Below are 19,104 nucleotides of genomic sequence, written 5' to 3' on the forward strand. Positions count from 1 at the left end.
TAACTGTCATCATTTCATTATTGCAATAATAGACACTGAGTTTTCAGGCTGCACTGTTAACTAACTGGGTGAATCAACTCTCCCAAGTACAGTGTTCAATGATGTAGATGTTTGTGTATTCAAAGTTTGTATGAAAGTTACAGACTCCAAGTTAAAGGTTTAGCATACTGTGGTTTCAAAGTCATCATTCACAGACAGCTGCATCCTAAAAAGCAAGCAAACAACAAAGTCACTTTCTCTAGAAATAGTTCTTTCTTTGCATCTGGGTGTGTTTCCTTCTCTCTGGTGCTAGGGATGGAAGCCAGGTACTCCTCCTTCTAAGTGCTCTGTCTCTGGTCCTCTCTTGCCCTCAGGCCTCAGCTACTTCACTTATACATATTCCCTGTACTATCGCCAAGGGTGTGAAGATGGAGTGAGCTAAGTGTGGGAATATGTTAAACAACACAAGGCAGTCTATAGCTAGGAAGTGAAGCTGCTCAGACTGCCCTTGTGAGGGCACAGGTTGGTGCTGATAAAGCTTAAGGTTGTGGCTCAGGAAAGTGCCACTCGAATGAGGACTAGGAACCACTGAGGATCAAGTCTTCATCTTTCCCTGGAAGTCAGAGCGAGTCGATGAAGTGCCACCACAAATGAATAGAAATCAGCGAGGCCCACAATAGAGATGAGGAGACCTGGGCACGCATCCACTATGTGCTGAGGGATGGTGATGGCCGCAGCAGGATCTCAGCCTGTGGGAAGTGCCCGGAACTCCTTCATCACAAGCATCAATCTCTTCCTGTCCATATAGCCTAGAGACAGCATCAAAGAGGACTGGAACTGGTTTCCCTCAAGGAGCTTAGAACATTCTCTAAAGCTAGAAGCTCTGAATAACCAAACAGTGTGCTGAGGAGGGAGAAGCCCACTGCAGAGTTGGAAACCAAAACCCAGCTAACAGGTGTAAACTTCAGAGCACTCAGTTGCAAAGAAGCGGTGAGTGCATCAGGTTATAATAGCTTACTACTGTTGTGAACAGGTGGATGTGAAAAGAACTCAGATGTGTGCTTTTGAGTTGGGCCCAGTTTCAAATATTGGATCTGTAGCTAACAGTATCGTCTTTGATTTGTTATGTTTCTTCTGCGTCATTCGCTTTCCTTACCAATGAAGAAAAGAACTAAACGTGCTTTCAGTTGAGGATTAAATAAAATAACACACACACACACACACACACACACACACACACACACACACACACACACACACACACACACACACGCACACACACGCGCACACACACACACACCAAACTCACAATGGGCAGAGTAGGAGACATGGCTTCAGATTTAAAAGACATACTAAAACTCATCACTAGATTCTTCTAGGGCCTATTTTGCCTCTGATGTGTTCTTACACTTAGTGAAATGGATAGTAATTGGAGAGCAAAATATGCCCATATCAATTTCTGATAAAATAAGTGGTGTGTGTGTGTATGGGGTGGTGGTGGTGGTGTGGGGGATAGTGTATGTGTGGGGATGAAAGGAAGGCACAGAAAGAGCCAGAAGAGCCAAAGGACCAATCTGGGAGCTGGGAGTTAAGAGTGTTAGGAGATTGTTGCTTTCTGTGTTACCAAAGCCTGGTGGCAATTCCTGGGTGCTCCAAAGACAGCTTGGTACAGAAAAGGAAGAAAAAGGCTTGGCTGGTGAGGCAGCCATGTGCACTGAGAGTACTCCGTATCCTTTATGAAGCAAGTACCGCTTAATAGAAACATTCAAAAATTTTCTTTCAGTGAGATACTTGTCAATATTCTACAAAGAGAGAGAGGACGAGAGGGAAGGAGCAGGAGAGCAATCTGTAAGGTTTCCTTTGGAGGGTTGCAAATCACACGGTTATGAGTTAGACAGATATTTACAAGCTCAGCCCAGACAGAGCAGAGTAATCTATAAATGCTATTCAAGTGATTTACAGAGGCCTGTTCTAGAACATTCACGGTGTCTGGAAATGTATTTAATTTATTCTCAGGGCTGCACATTTGCATTATTCACAACAAGCCATTTACAGGGAAATGTGCCGCCCTTAAACTAAAATGTCTCTTGTGGGTTTGGAACAGTTGTAACTGTCTAATAAATGAGTCCATCCCCACATACTGTACCAGCCAAAGTAAATGTTCACACACCATCCTGCAAGCACTTTATCCTATGGGTTGAAGAAACGGTCTGGGGTGTATGGCTGCAGACCACACCCCAAATGATAAAGGGACTGTGTGGAAGAGAACCCACTTTCCTTCCTGGGATTTTACAGGAACATGAAGAGGAATCCATGTTTTATTCCAGCTCCTATTCTGTAGATTTTCAGCTGTAGCTGCATGACCTGATTCAAACTTTTGAGGTTCTCCTAACGAGTTGGAGATTCTGAAAAAGCTGGCACAGTTGTACCATTGAACAAATGTGAATTCTGCTGGCACCCGGAATAAGAAAAAAAAAAACAAAAAAAACAAAAAAACCTCATGTTCTGGCTTTTTGTGCATCGTTATAAAACTATTCATCAGTGCTCACCAGTAAGTATAGGGTGCTAGGAAAGACAGAAGACAGTTTCAGAGAGGACTGCAGAGAGCAGGCTGGTCTCATACAGGCTTGTATGCGGAATGCTTGGTCTGCAGCCGGTGGGAGTGTTTGTGAAGGCTGTGGGATGCTAGAAGATGGAAGCTCTCTAGAGGAAGTGGATCACAGGTCTCAGGTTTCCAAAACCCCATATCCTGTCTACACAGACCCCTGACTAGCCAGTGTGATCAGCCCCTGCTGCTATGACTCCCCTGACATGGAGGATTGAATCCCCTCAGCAATGTGAGTCAAATGAAATCCTTCCACCTTGTGGGAGAAAGAACTGACACATTCAGGGAAAAGAGGGCAAGGGAATGAGGGAGGGAAGTGGCTGGGGAGAGACTTCCAAGCTGAAGCACCAGTAGATTTTATGCTTATGGTTTACAAATCTCAGGAAGCCTTTGAGTAAGAAATACTAAATAACCTTGCTATAGATATGACTTTGAACTGTGTTCCTCTTGCTTGAGCTGGCATCATAGCCATATGCTGCCACACCAGGCTTCGATTCTAGTGGTTCATATTTTAAAAGCAAACAGTGTAGATTTGACTAGCTTAAATTAGAAACAACAAAACTGTGAGTCCTTTGCAATCTTCCCCCAGGCTATGCTGTGTAGAGACTATTTCCTTTCTACGAATTTGGACAACTGTGCTTCCCCAAAAGGAATCACATGCAAAATCAGCTTTTTTTTTTTAAAACAACAACAACAAAAAAAACTAGTTGTCCTTTGTCCTGGGAATGCTGATTGTTGGTCTCTGTCTCTTGGACATTGGTTCAGTTTTTCCTTTTATGCATTAAAAAGTCTTGAGGGAACTCCAAGCTCGTTCTCCATCATGTCACCTCATGTCATGGTGAGTCTCCATGCAGTGCTAAATGCACAGCAGACAATCTTCCAAAGAAAAGTGTTAGTTCTTCTGCTCAATGGGTTGGAGATTCTGACATCTGGCTCAGTGAGCCAGTGCCTGTTATCAGGCCTGATGGATATAGGAGCCAAGAAATCCTAACTCAGGTATGCATGGCTTTGGAGGGACCCTAAGATTCTTTTAATGATTTATTTTTATTTTATGTTTATTGGTGTTTTGTGTGTGTGTGTGTGTGTGTGTGTGTGTGTGTGTGTGTGTGTGTGTGTGTGTGTGTGTCTGAACCCTGGAACTAAAGCTACAATCAGGTGTGAGCTGCCATGTAGGTGCTGGGAATTGAGCCCAGGTCCTCTGGAAGAGAATACAGTGTTCTTAACCACTAAACCATCTCTCCAGTCCCTGCCCCCAAATGATTCTTAATTTCATTATAACATGGGTTGTATTATACAGTCTATTTTTCCATATTCAGTTCAGTTACAATGGCAACAATCATTTTTTGTACATTATAACAATGTACCAGTATACTATTTCCCATGGGTAAGGAACCTTCTACTAGTATCAAAATGTTATCTTTAAGTCAAATATTTCAAAGCAGCTTCTGAAATATGTATGGGACCAATGAGTAATGGCTACTGTCCTAGTGTCCTACTATTTACTGCAAAGCATTTTCATCCCATGACTGATAAATGTACTTATTTTGCTTCATTATCTCATGGGAAGCCTTTGAACATAATTTGAAGTGTACAATAACAGAAGGGAAATTGTGCTGATAAATCCACAGTCATTAGAGCCCCAGCACTCAGAATGCTGAAGTAGAAGACATGAGAAGGATAGTACAGAGAACTGGGAGTAGGGGCAGAGATGAAAGAAAAATAAGCCAGGCATGGTGGCTAACTGCTTGTAATTATAGCATTCAAGAAGTTGAAATAGAATTGCCTGACCATGAGGACAGCCTGGTCTACATACTAAATTCTAAGCTAGCCTGGACTACAGGAAATCCTATCAAAAAGGAAAAAAATGAAGAAAAAGAAAGTTTTTTCATATTCATATTAAGAACTCTTAGCACCACTCTTGTATCAATTCAATTTGTGCATTGGTTAATTTGATTGAAGCAATTTTACTTCAATGTATGACAAACTTAAGTTGAGTCACAGATATTATTGCTTGATATTGCTTAACCATGATTATAACATTTTTCAGTTCAGGAGCAACCTAAATGAGGCATAACTAAAAACTTTTAATAGAAACTTTTACAAAGCTCATTGATGATTTCAAATGACGTGCAACTTCTTTATACTGACAAAATGGAAATAATTCCTTAAGCTACCATTCAAGGTTAAGAATTGCACCATCCACAGATGAGCCAATTCCAGTCTGCCTCTGGGACACTCCATCAGGTGTCCTGCCCTTTGCCTGTGGTGATTTTCTGTGAGTCCTTCATGCTTGCAAGGTAATGGCTTTTGTCAGGTGTCCTTTGGTCTTTCCAACTTAGAATATTTTATTGTCTTCTTAACAACTCAGTAACCTGTTGAGCCACCTCTCTGGTCCGTCATATTTATTTTTTTCTTCACTAAGATACCAGTTCTTTAATGACAAGAAAAGTATTTAACAAATATCTCAAAAGTACAAAACAATGTGCAAGTTCCCTAAAAAGTTCCCCAAACAACTCAAACAACTAAAACTAGTTTACTTGCTGTTAAAAAATGATAACTGAATTTCTGAAAGTCAAGGCTCAAGACAGTAAATGTGGAATTGGACATGTTGAGACTGATAGTTGAGGCATTTGACCCTAAACAGAAATTGACTGAGAATTGTATAAACAAGACAACTAAATTTCAGGAAACAAGGAATCATTCATGTGTGTGTCTCCCCATTTCCACCACTTTTGGGAAAATAATTATTTCTTAGTGCCTGGTATTGTTGTCTTGTTGTTCATAGGCTAAAACTGTGATGGACATTGGCCTGAGACATCCTGACATTACTGCCTATGGGAAGATACAGAGAGAATGGAAAGAATTTGAAAGAGGGAAATACAATGAGTCTGAATCATTTCCTTGTGTTTTGTAACTACAGACAGGCATGCTGAAATCAATATGTAAATAAGAAGTATGGCAAAGAGAGGGTTTGACTTTTGAGGTTATGCACATGTTAGCATTATGAAGTATCACAAGGGAATAGGTCCATCTCAAAGACCGGAAAAGTGTTCCCATAGAAAGAATACTGTTTGCATTAGTAAATCTAGCACAAGAGTGATATGAAAGGTTAGTATTTTAAAATTAATTGAATGCCTGTACAATATGAGGCAACAATGAGAAAAAGAAAATAGCAATACAATTTCACCTGCAGCAATATCAAAACAAGCAAACACAGTAATAAATTAAGAGATACACGACCTCTGTAGTGAAAGCTACAAAGCAGTGCTAAAAGGAATCAAAGACCTTGGCAATAGGGCTCCATGCCATGCTCAGAGCTCGTGTAACTATTTATACGACAGCAGCCCTGTCAAAATTGATATATAGACTCTGTGTACTATCCATTAAAACTCGATAAATTTGTAAGAAATTACCACTTGAATTCTAAAATTCTCTGAAATATTGACATATAATAGTTATGATACATATACTCAAAGAATTAAAAGAATGGTGTTTCCGATTATTGGCTTTTGAGACACTCTAAATCTCCAGTAATTAAGGCAGTGTCATATTAGTATGTGTACAGTTGAGTAATCAATTGATGCATTAGGAATAGACCCTTTCTAAGTATTCAGTTGATGGTCCCTGAAGGCAACAATGTAATTTGAAGATCCTGTCAAATGGTGCTAGAGAAAATGGCTGTTTGAGAATGGGAGTAATGAGCCTATAGGAGATATGCTTGGAGCCTTGCCAGAGTCTTTGGATGTTTTCACGGCACTGGGCATCTTTTTGCCTCTCTGCCTGACTTACTGCTGCTGACATGTGCCCAAGTCTGTTCAGAGATTGCCAAAGGAACTCATCCCATCTTTCCAAAGCCCTAAGTAGAATCAAAAATACCTAAACGTTTGCCAGCCACCCAGGAACATCCATAAACAGTCAAGTGATACAGTAGGAGACAGAACTCCCTGGTATAATGATGCCCGTGAGATTCTGTCAGGGCCAAGGTCAGTCTAGGGCTTTATCTGAAATTTTGATTTCTTTTCATTTTGTCCTCATTTAATTTGTCCTTGTTTCTTCTGGGCATTGTGTGAACATTTTCTTTATAAATAATTTGCAATGGATTGTTAGCTCAGGTCTGCTCTTAGAAGACCTTGTCTTCTAAGTACAATCACTACACACACTGACCACACACACTGCGCTCACACACACACACACACACATACACACACACACACAAATTACTCATTAATCACTGTTTGTTTTTTGTTTTTTTGTTTTGTTTTTGAGACAGGGTTTCTCTGTGTAACATCCCTGGATGTCCTGGAACTCACTCTGTAGACCAGACTGGCCTTGAACTCACAGAGATCCCCTCCTTCTGCCTCCTGAGTGCTGAAATTAAAGGCATGCACCACCTGGCAATAATCACTTTTAAAAATAAGATATTTTGAAGATTTCTAATAACAAATGCATACCTATCAGTTAGCAAGGATATCCCACTTTCTAGATATGGCCAATGAGTAATGGCTGTACAGCTTTTGACTCTTACAGTATACTCACAGTAACTACTACTGTGTCCATATCCCTAAGCTAAATATGACACAGATGTCCTTTAACAAGGAATACTTGAAAGAATGGTGCTATGTTCTTCACTCAAGCACACAAAAGGCAATCAATTGATCTTCCAACAACACCCATAAATCTCATAAACACTATGTTAAGCCAAAGAAACAGAGCATAAAAGAATTGTGTGATTCCTTTAATGTAAACTGAAAGGCACAACGTTAACTAATGAAATCAGCATAAAAGAGTACATGAAGTTACAGGGAGTTCAAAGCAAGCAAATTTCATGGGTATAGTAGAAGTAAGACTAATATCTAAGTATAGATAAGAAATTGTGTATGTAAACTGAAAAGTTACATCAAAAATTTTGTGGTGAGCAGAAATCGACTTATATTTTATATGTTTGGTAGTTAATAAGATAAATATAAAAGTAAAAACATTTTCAAAAGCTTAAAGGCTCTTAGGAGCAGAAACTAAAATACGTATGTAAAATCAAAAACCTTAGCATATTGAATAACAGAAAAATGAATCTGGATAAAGATGCACCCCACAGTAGGAGATGCAATTTCAAAGTTAAAGTCGTGGTCTTCAAACACACTAAAGTGTTTGAACTTGGAATTTGTCACAGCCAAGTTAACATATATTCAAGGCATCATTCCAGCTTGCTTAGAGTGGGTTTGCAAAAGTACAATGTACATGATAATGAGTATCTCACCTCTATGCACAAAAATAGTTTAAAAGAAACAGATGAATATTTTCTAAACAGATCTGTAAATAAGATTTATTATGTAAAACAGTTGGTGAAAACATAGCCTTCTATGCCTCTAATTACAGTTTACGTTCTTAAAGAATGGAAGTTTTAGGGCGAAGGTAAACAATGTACAGTATGGCGTTAATTTATAATTCATGATTTTGTTCATAATTCAAAGTCTGCCACATTTGTATGCAGAGAAATATGTGTGTAGAATACATATTCTATATTTTTATGAAAATGAATTTAATCATCACTGTTATTGAACTAGTCAAGAACCCAATACATTTTCCTTAAAAGAAAAGCAGAGAAAAAACAAGAAGAAAACTATGTGAAGATACAGAAAAACACGCAAGGAAAGAAATGACACTATTTATCAGATGAGTCCAAGGGAAAGTTCGAATTTAAAAACTACCAGCTGAACCTTGCAGAGGCCAGCATTTGTGAACTTCATTGTGTTAAATAGCATGGTGCCAAAATATAGGGGGGGGGACTATGATAACAGCAAGAATAATGTGATGGAAACGTACCTGTGATGGCAGACAGCTGGCATCTATAACTTTTCAATGGGCTAATGGCAGATAATGACTCAAGGATATTGAAAAATATAATAAATGGAGCTGAAAGTTTTCAATATACCTGTACTCTCACAAAAACAATACTTGGCCAGAAACTGTAAAGACTTAATAAATTTGAATCAAGCAGCACTCACCTATGGAAATATCAATATTGTGTATATATTATATTTGTACATGTAGTATATATGTATATACACAAATAAAGATTACAAAATTAATGCTTAGCAATTAAATGTTTTGAAATTTGAAAACTGATCTCTACTTTGTAAAGCTGTTCAGGAAAGAAGAACATTTGTGACTTAGAGGGCTTTGTGACAGTAGTGGCAGTTTGAGCACCAAGTGTCAGATGACAGGTCAGAATCAGGCTTGACTCATTTAGCTGGGGCTGCCATGTTCAGTGGCTGTCACAGGTAAATTGAAACTCCTGAAGTCCTCATCACTACACAACACAGTAAAGACATTTAAAGTGCTGTGTTCTAATTAGAAAATGTGTACATCAAAGCCCAAGGAGGATGGGATGAATATAAGAACTTAATACAAGATTCTAATTTAAAAATTAGAATCAATGAAGATTAGAACACTAAAACAAACCACTGACAAGACTACATAAGTAGGAGAAACACGGATAAAAATCCAGTGAGGCAAAAGGAAAGCTGATGTCTGCACACATACACAGAAAGCTTTTTCTGGGGAATTCTAAACACGCACCAGAAATAACACTTCGTAATAAGCTCAAAGGGAGATTCAGTCCTGTCTAGACTGATCAACTTGAGGGCAACTGAGGAAGTCACCGCCTTCCCCAGTCAAAGCCTCTGGGTTCACAGCCCCCTAGCATCATATTCTTCACTCACTGTCTCAAGCATGCAGAAGTGAAGGTTATACTAGAGCAATGTGCCTAGTTTAGAACATCAATGTCCAAAAGGAGAAATTAAATCAACTCACTTAAATACACCACAAAGTGCTCCATTTAGATTATGTAATGAAGATGCTAAAATAAGTTTCAGAAAACCTTATTTTCTGTTCTATTTAAAATGTTCTATTTTAAAATGCAATGAGCTCTCAGTGAAGGAACTGTCTTCTAAAGGCCCTGCTATAAAAACCTTGTGAAATAGTGTCAGAAAGCATTAGTTTATATACACTTACACAGATACTCATAGTGGTTCATGCTGAGTACTCATTCAAGAAAAATCTAAACTCCATGCATGAGAGAGAGAGAGAGAGAGAGAGAGAGAGAGAGAGAGAGAGAGATCAGCAAATAGAGTGATAGTGATAGAGGAAAGAGGGGAAGAGAGGAGAAATTTGAGAATAGACACTGCTTGTCTGTACCCCAAAGTTAATGATATTAAGAATCAAAGAGATGAGACTGTATGAGAGAAAATCATAGCAGTCATATTAAATTTAAAAAAGGAGTTGCTATACAATGTTTTTTTTTTAATTGGGTTCTTGTTTTTCTGCCCTAATTCATGAGTAGTAAGGTTTCCCTTTAAGTGAGAGCACGCTTCCCACATGGATTGGAAACCAGCCTGGTTATATTAGACCTCACTGCACTGGATAAAACACACCTCCACAAACCCCAGAGTGATGGAACAGTCGTCTTTGGCTGAGTGCCAATTATTGTTTAGCAGAACCCAGAATTCACAGTTGATGATGAGAAATCACCATCACTCTCCTCTGAACAGCCCGAGGATCTTGGTCATTATACATGTACTCCAGATACCAACACCTCTTGTTAAAGATGGTCAGGAGAGGCTGAGAAAGTGGTTGGAGCACTAGACATTGAGGCAAATTGCATCCAGAAGCAAAACACAGCTTGCAGAATTGGTACTAAGTGCCATTCATTTGTAATGAAACCTCATGGCTCACAGACTTTCCCCAAGCCATGCCAGAGCACTTTCAATATAAAAGAAATGGATCAGTTCTCAGGACATAGGCATCCATTTCTCTGTGTCTTCTAAGCAGAGTCTGCCTGAAGGAACAATGGTGATGTTCTGTACTGGCTTTCACAGAAGGATGACATACTCATGCAGAGAGAGAGGGGCAGGGTAGAAAAGAGGTCCACTATGCACAGTATTAAGGCAGTGATAAAATTCAGATTCCATTACACCTAAGGACAGTTCATTCTTTTCGAAACTTCCCACTGTGGCATTCGTCAGTCCTGGTGACAATACACCAATGTAAGTGTTTATGAATCGTCATCTGAACTAGTCTTCAATGAGCATCTGGCTCCATCTGGCTGAGGGGAGGGGACACCTGGATATCTGCCTTCATCAGCCCAGCTATAGGGGAATCAGTTAATGTTCACTTGGGTTTTCTAAGTCTAAGACACAGTTATCAAGGAAGTTTTGGGGCTTGGTTCTGCACAAAGTGATTCAGGTTGATAATCATCACCAAGACCTTTGCTTTCTTCTGTCAATATTTATTTCTTAAGTGATTCTTTGGCCAATCTCCAAGAGCAGCCATAAATAGAAAATATGTATCATCACCTTATGAATAAAACGTTAGCAGAGACTGGTAGTATAAGTATATACATCTACACTTGAATAAAAAATTATATTAAAATATATACGATGAATCCAGAAATTTATAAACCAGTTTGAAAACTATAGGATTCTAAGAACATTCAGGAGGGATAAAGGATATCAGGGGAAACAAAGAAAACTGAATTAGCTAAAAGAGGAAATGTGCAGTAAATAAAGGCTAAGTACAAACATGTGCATTTGTTTGACTATACAAACTTAAATATTCATATATTTAGCTTTACACACATAAAATACCTCCCCCACCAAATAAATGTCACAATGCAACAGATAGGGACCATTATTGAAAACCACAACTGATCAAAATGCAGTGAACAAGTGATTGTGTGGTGCCTGGCCCCAAGTGATAAACCTACAATACAACTCTTGTACCCAAGGCTTGGAATAGTAATGGAAGAATGGGTAGAAAGATTTCCAAGAGCCAGAGGAACAAGGACTTTTGCTGTGAGACTTAGTGTCCTATAAATGTCAGAGGAGCTACACCCATGAAGTCTCATTGGCATGGCTGCCTAAATAAAACCTGAACAAGGATGACACCGGCAGACATGCTAACATGGAAGGGGACAATCTGATGGGGTCTCAACCTTAGACAGAGGACTACAGCTAACTAAGGAAAATCTGTCTTCCCCAAGGAAGAGCACTACAAACTGGTTATCCAATATAATCCAGTATAAGTGGCTAGCCCTGGAATCATATAATTCAAGGAATATTACAAGGACTGAGAAGGATATATATCAATTAAATTGTTAATATATGTATATATATCTCAACAATTAAAGAAATAGAGGCTGTAATTTTAAGAGGGAGCAGAGAGAGAGGGAGGGAGGGAGGGAAAGGGAGAGAGAGCATGTAAAGTATTGGAAGATGAAAAGAGAAAGGAGAAAATATTGTAATTATATTCAATTTCAAGAAAAAAATGTTTTTTAAAAAGGAAACAGGTAAAATAATGATACCAAAATACTTTTCAAGAGTCAACACTATTGGTTGGGAAAGCTCTACTAGGAGAGGAGGAGGATTCTGGGAAATGTAGTAGAAGGTCGCCATGTGATCCTGGGAGGAGAGGACACATGAGTCTGGTGTTCTCATTAAGATAAGACCTTTTAGAAATGCATGTATTAGTAGTTATGGGTTAATACTTAAGACAGAGCTAGCCAATAAGAAGCCCTAGACATTGGCTAACAGCATTGTAATGAATAGAGTCTCTGTGTGTTATTTGGGGTTGACTGGGCACTGGGACCAGGCTGGCGGGAGGAGTTATTGTAACAAAGAAAAAATGATATATGCATGTCATGGGAACCAAAAATCTCCCAAGCAAATAAAATAGTAAAATTCATGTATCCCCATATCCTTCAGTTTCTGCCTTGGACTGATTTAATTTTCTTCACCTCCTTGTTAGCCTCCAGTTCTTCATCCCAACACGTCTCCAATGCCCCCACTACTGTTTCTAACACATTGCTTTGTTCTTCTAACTGCTTTGCAATGAGCAAGGTGGTCAGTAGCCCAGTGATTAACTATCCAGTGCCTTATTTGAGGGTTGCTGATTAAATAAAACCAAAGTTACATTTCAGGAAAAGAATGTCTTCTATTTTTTGTCAGATTAAATAGGAAGAGATATTTCCTATAGAGCTTAACATATCCTATGACAGGTCTACAGTTTCCCACCCATGTTGCAATCAATATAAATATAGGTTTCTGCTCCACTTCTCTTCTTCAGTCAACACTATGCTGCAAACACCATCAGTTTATAGATGCCATCTCTTTCCTTTACATCCTGGAACAATAGATGCCATTGTCCTCATGTCCTGACAAGGATCCTGTAATCCAGAAGCTTAATCGCCATGCCACTATCATTCTTGAGGACATATAAACTTCACTTATACACTGGTGGAAAGGAAAAATAAATAAGAATAAGGAATTTGCTCCACTAATGTATGTTGCACTGCTGACTATTAAAAGAAAAATTGGTAAGATAACAGTGAACAGACCTGTTAAATCAACACATGGTACAGAGGATAATTATGAAATCATGGCTTCCTCTTCCTCAGGAAATGTGCATTAAAATGCTAATTAAACTTTAGGCACAATGATCCAGCTCTCTGTCTTTGCAATGCTCATCTCCGCCGTCAGCACTGATTAGCTCCAAGGATGCTGGGGCATTATGCAAAGAGCTCACAACTTGACATAACTGCACAATATACTTAGATAAAGGGGATGTACTCAGCTGTGAGTTCTGGTTATCATTTTCATTCAAAGCCTCTGTTTACAGTGAAATTAGCATGGTGGTTGGGAAAAGACATGGTGGCAGTGGTCAGGGCACCAACAAGGATCTGACATCTTAGCACTGTTGTTCTGAAAGAGTGTTACTCACAATCATCACAGAGATGGTCACATGAGACTGCTCAAAGTTATTACTGCTGCTGTCAAGGCTATCATTACTATCATTATGTGACACTACATAAGCTTGTGAAGGAACAGCCTTCTCATTTCACACTGACAAGCGAGCAATTGTCTATATCATCTTGAAGATGCATGAATGGAGGCTAAAGTATTTTAGCGATCCCCACTTTGTAAACTCCAAAAAAACAGAACTATTACAATTGGGAAACCTTAAAGACAATAGCTTTCCCAAGGAATCAAAGGTGAATTGCTATACCGGAACAATTTCAGAACTGTTCCTGCGACAAAGAATTCAGCCCAGTCACCAAAGGCTTTGACCTGAGAGCAAGATTTCCACAGCAAAACTTCTAGAACTTTCTGGCACCTTCTGTGCATAAATTAGAACAAGCCAGGAAAGTGATAGCCTCTACATTTACTTAAACTTCCCAAGGCTTCTCATTCTTCCATATGTAGATTAATTAATAAAGACTGTGCTAATGTCCATCTTAATGTGGGAAGTTTGCATCCTGTTATGGAAAAGTTATGCAGACAGTTAAAACACTTTGTTATTAAAATAAACACCACATTTTAAAGAAAGAACAGTGTTCAGCTTAAGTAGAACTCAGTTCTTCCAAAATTAAGTGAGTTAATAATATAAGCCCCAAACCTCTGGCTTCCTCAGACACAATAAGTTTCCTATCAGCTAGCACTTGTTAAATGGAGAACTTTATTCCAACTCCCAGCCTAACAGTCACCTACAGTAAGTAGTACTTAAGTAGGCAGTGATGGGACTAGAGGTAACAGTCCTACCCTGGGCCTGGCCCAAAATATGTGACCCAAAATGTAAACTCTCAGTAGATGATGATGATGAACTAATAAAGAATAGCACTACAATGAAGTGCATTATTGGTGGGTCATTTTAGTATTGCATTACCTTCAGAATCACTCTGCAGATAAAAATAATACATATCAGAACTCACTGAGTTGCAATAAATAATAAAGATTCAATAATTAATAAATGCAAATGTGAGTTACTAACTCATTTCAAAGATACTTTCCATTGCAACAGCAAGATTTCCCTAATTGTTCCACACTTCATGAACAGGAGAATTTAATTTGATGCATCCAAGTTCTTTCTTTGCAATATTTGGAAGTCATTCTGGTTTTTCTTTTGCTATCTCCAAGCAGAAATATAATCTTAAAAACATCAAGATTTACCATATGGAAATACCATTTAATTATGCCATTTAATGTTTTCCACATTGCTGTTATGTTTTCCTTTTTCTAAAAAAGGAAAAATAAAGCAAATGGTTCACCTAATTTATTTCATCTCTGGAAGAAGCAGTGACATAGGAAAAAGAACATCTCGTTTTTTAGGAAAATAGCAAAAGGCAAATACAGAGTCATGAACAGAAAGAAGCAGCATCCACAGCAGGCTGGAACTCTTGGAGGAGGAAATTGATACTTCCAGGATGAAAATGGAACAGAACCAAGACATTATAATGAGAGTCATTTGGTGCTAGAGAAGACCCCTTAAAAATGGTGCATAGTCAACTCACAGCATGATCATTACAGGCTATTTTCCTTGTTCACATTCTCAACATAAATGCTTTGGAAGAGGCAACGGTATTTTAAATTGCTCATTCTCATTTGTAATTTTTTGTTTGTTTCTCTTTTTCTTCCAGTTATGGGTGGGTTCTTGGGAAATAGTCTTTTCCCATATCACTAGAGGAAAGCCTTAAAACTCATGTTATAAATTTGTAGAGAACAGCAAAGAAGGGAAACAGTGGAAGATTCAGGCATCAAAAAGGAAATTACCTGTGGGCATTTGCTCCATGTTCCCCACTCAGACATGACACACTCACTGGGACACAGAAGAGAACAGGCTTGGGTTTCTGGGGGAGCATCATCCTGGTTGCATAGGTTCCTGTCCACTGTCCCTCCTTCACTGTCAGCAGTACTCACACACCTGTTAGATAGTGGTGGAGATAAAGGCAGATTTAAATGACTATCAGATAGAGGAAAACAACTTGATCTTCTTCATCCAGTCTTTTATTGAATGATAACTCAATAGAGAACTCTTGATACAGCAAGTAAAAGAATTTAGAATTGTCACAGGTAGTGGCTGTGCTGTTCAGTGCCATTTCTCCAGAGACACAGAGTATACATGTGTCCAGCATTGAGTGCATATTCCTTCAATTTTTACAGATCTTGAAAGTTCCCTTCTTCAAATACTGAATAGATGACTTTGTTTCAGCCAGAACACTCATACTTTCTGTGTCTCTTGAATTCCCTTCTCAAAGTTCCCAAACAATCTTCATATTTACTCTACATATTTTAAGGGACAGGAAAACAATGCAAAACTAATCAGTCATTTAAAAAGGCATCCGAGTTTTACATGTCTATGTAGGATGTGGACATCACAATCAAAGGGTAACCTGAAAACATTGTTATGGCCCACACAAGCCCAGGGATATACATTACACCTGCATGGCCAACAGAGCATCAACTTCAATTTTGAGATAAAACAGATACAATGATATCTGTCATCATGTTCTGGGTACACATGATGAGATTTCAATCATGTCTAAATCACAGTGTTGGACCCAAAATGGTTTAAGTAAAATACATGAACAATATCAAGGTTTGGCAGAAGTGTCAATGATGAATAAATCATATCACTCTGCTGGTTGGGAAAGTATGTAAAAACTGGTTGAGAGTTTCTACTCCACACAGCCTGGCATTTAAATAGAAATGCATAAAACTCACATCAAACAAACCACAAATTAGAGATGCTTACAGTGGCAGTATTCATCCAAGCCAGAAGTAGTTCAACTGATCAACATTATATAGCAGCTGTAGCCACTGCTATAAATTGCATTGACTCCAATAAAGGGTTAGAATGCATTGACTTTTGGTACACAAAATGCCATGGGTGGCACAGATACGCTATTAAAAGTAGTTGCACACAAAATCTCTACATTATATGATGATTCTTTCACATAGATGTTTAATGTGAAGGAGTAATAATTTGTGGAGACAGACTAGTGGTTTCCCTTAGAAGAATGGTTACTGACTAACAGGGGCATAGGTAATCTTAGAAATACTTTGTTTTTGACTTTGGGGTTGGTTGTATGAGTGTACCAGTGTTATGAAAACTTACCCTGCCATATTTCCATGGTGTGGCCATTTATCGATATTTGTATCTCAGAAATTTATTTTTAATACTAATATTAAGTTATTTTTAATACTGATGTATTTTTAATACTAAAGATCAGCCAGGCCTTTTTGTTAGATGCTAGAAATTATTTTTTTGTCAATATTTATTGATTTAGTTAATTTTTTTGAGTCAAGTTCTTACATACCCCAGGGTGGCCTTTGAACTTCTAATGCTCCCAGTGTTACCTCTCAAGTGCTGAAGATTAGTGTGACCTGGCCTTATTTAATAAAGAATTCTGAGGGCTTACTATTGTTTCAGGACCTGGTTATTGAGGTACAAAACCAGAAGAAAATTAAACATAGTCACTATATTTGTGTTTTGTTTTAGTGTTAACAGTAGAAGTGAACATAAAAATGGCAATGGTATCCAGATGGTGGCACACACTCAATATCCCAAGATGTAGGAGTCTCAGGCATGAGGATTGTGACTGTGTGGCTGTTTGAGACTAGCCTGGGATAGATAGATTGGACACAAGGCATTTGGTAGTCTAATATTGTCTTTAAATTGCAGGGTACTCACTGCATTTTAAGAATGATGTGCTGAAGCACTGTGGCGCCCCACCCGTAATTATACTCTTTCATCAAAAGAGTTTCTTTTAATACATTAAAATAGAAAAAACCCACAACTTTAGGAGATGGGGTGGAAAATGAAACAAGCTATATGAGTGAAGTAAAATAAATCTAACCATTGTATACAGGAGAGTAACAGAGCATGAGTAGAAAGGAAGAGTAATGTCTCCATCAGAGGGAGGCCTGGCACAAAGTCCTCTCTAGGTTTCCATTTCTTCTGAGTTAGGAGTCAATAGGAGAAGGAAGGTCCATAGATGACTTCATTTCTTTCACAGGACAAAATGAGAAAGACAGAAAGTGCATTCTTTCCTGATGGCATGCACTGAGCTTGTGTTCTTTTGTTTCACCAAGAAAGAGAAGTTAAGTCTTCTGGCTAATGATATCCAGTGGACATAGGCATCAATTTCTGCTCATTTACAATATATCACAAGAGCAGTAGTAAATGTATTTGTAACCAATGTGTAATTAATGATGATGATAAGAAGAGTCATATTCTGTTGTAGTCATAGCTTCCTCTTCTCTTATCTTGACTCTTGCAGATCTTAATGAACAAAACTGTATTCATAGTAATGGGGTGCAGAAAGGCCTATCTTCCAACTACTGGGTACCAGATACAAGATATTTGCCACAAATTAGGTGGCTCATAGTGAGCCTTTAAGAAACAAAAAAGAAAATAACTATATTTATATTATAGAAACCTCCCACAGAAAATTCTAGAATATGTAGTACCAAGTATTTGAGATGGGGTATTGGGGTGAAAATGGGGTAAAATGCTAGAGGGATTTTGAAAATGTTTCTAATAGGTATCTTAGACCCCAAGATGCCTTCCTATAATGCATACAATCTGGTGATTGTCTGTCTCTTCTCCATGCAAGCAACTGAATGTTTAATATCTAGAGAAGGTCTCAAATGCCATTGAATTAGGAAGTCCAAGTACACTGTAGGACCTTATAGTCCAGCAGGAATTTCAGCAGATGTCTCCCTCCTGAAAACAACACCATCATTAGTTTAGTAGCTTAGTCAGCAAAAATTTATTATCTTACAACTGAGGAACATAGACACACAACATATGTTTCCAAGGGCCTGCGTTCAGATGCAGAGATTGACAAAGGTGCAACTCTAGAAATGTTTCTTTGAGTTTTCAGGCTTTAGAAGCCACTGTCTTTCTTTGGTGGTACTTTCTTCCACCTACAAATCAGAATCCTCACATTTCTTTATATCACCATTTGTTGGTATGTCTTTTTCTTTCTCACTCCCTCTATCATTTTGGAGTGTCCACCCAGACAGCTTAGAACTATTGTCCCACTGCAAGGTCTTGTAATTGTGCCTGACAACTCTCTTTAAACACACACACACACACACACACACACACACACACACACACACACACACACACACACACACACACACACATCAGATTCTAGGAATTAGAATGCAGACATCTTTGGGGGCTGCCCTTCTCTCTGCCACACTACAATCCTTTCACTGTGCTCCCAGAATACTGGCTATTAGAATTATCTATTTCATTCACAATTGAAGGAGATGCATTTCTAGGGATCCTGAGCATTCCACAAGTGAAGACTTAAGAAGACTGAAATTGAAGGTGTTCCTAGATGCAATGCAGCAATCCATTATCTATCCCATGTCATCCATTTTCTTGCCCATCTCCCCTTCAGCAATCACTCACTCCACCCAAATGCTGCAAAACTGCTTTTAGGCATTTTCAGTGTTTGCTGTCAACACTTTCTGACTTTTATCCCCTCCACTTTTACACATTGAACCACTTTAGTCATGCTTCCATTGCCATTGCAGATAGCCCTCTTACAGGAATCATTCAGACTCCACACAGCCAAGTTCAGTGGTCAGTGCTTAGCTCAGAGAACTTGGTGGCATTTGAGACAACTGATTACTGCATCTTTCTTAAACAAAACAAAACAAAACAAAACAAAA

The 19,104-nt window shown here is 38.6% G+C and overlaps 1 protein-coding gene across 1 annotated transcript in view; it reads right to left on the bottom strand.

Moving 5' to 3' along the window:
- Thsd7b (thrombospondin type 1 domain containing 7B) overlaps positions 1 to 19,104 on the bottom strand; it is a 706,540-nt gene that overhangs the window by 62,324 nt on the left and 625,112 nt on the right. Inside the window, exon 16 of the mRNA XM_027417733.2 lies at positions 15,184 to 15,334. Within this exon, the coding sequence (XP_027273534.2) occupies positions 15,184 to 15,334 (151 nt within the window). The remainder of the gene's footprint in view (positions 1 to 15,183; positions 15,335 to 19,104) is intronic.

Source organism: Cricetulus griseus, chromosome 5, assembly GCF_003668045.3.
Source record: "Cricetulus griseus strain 17A/GY chromosome 5, alternate assembly CriGri-PICRH-1.0, whole genome shotgun sequence".
In the NCBI taxonomy this organism is placed as follows: domain Eukaryota; kingdom Metazoa; phylum Chordata; class Mammalia; order Rodentia; family Cricetidae; genus Cricetulus; species Cricetulus griseus.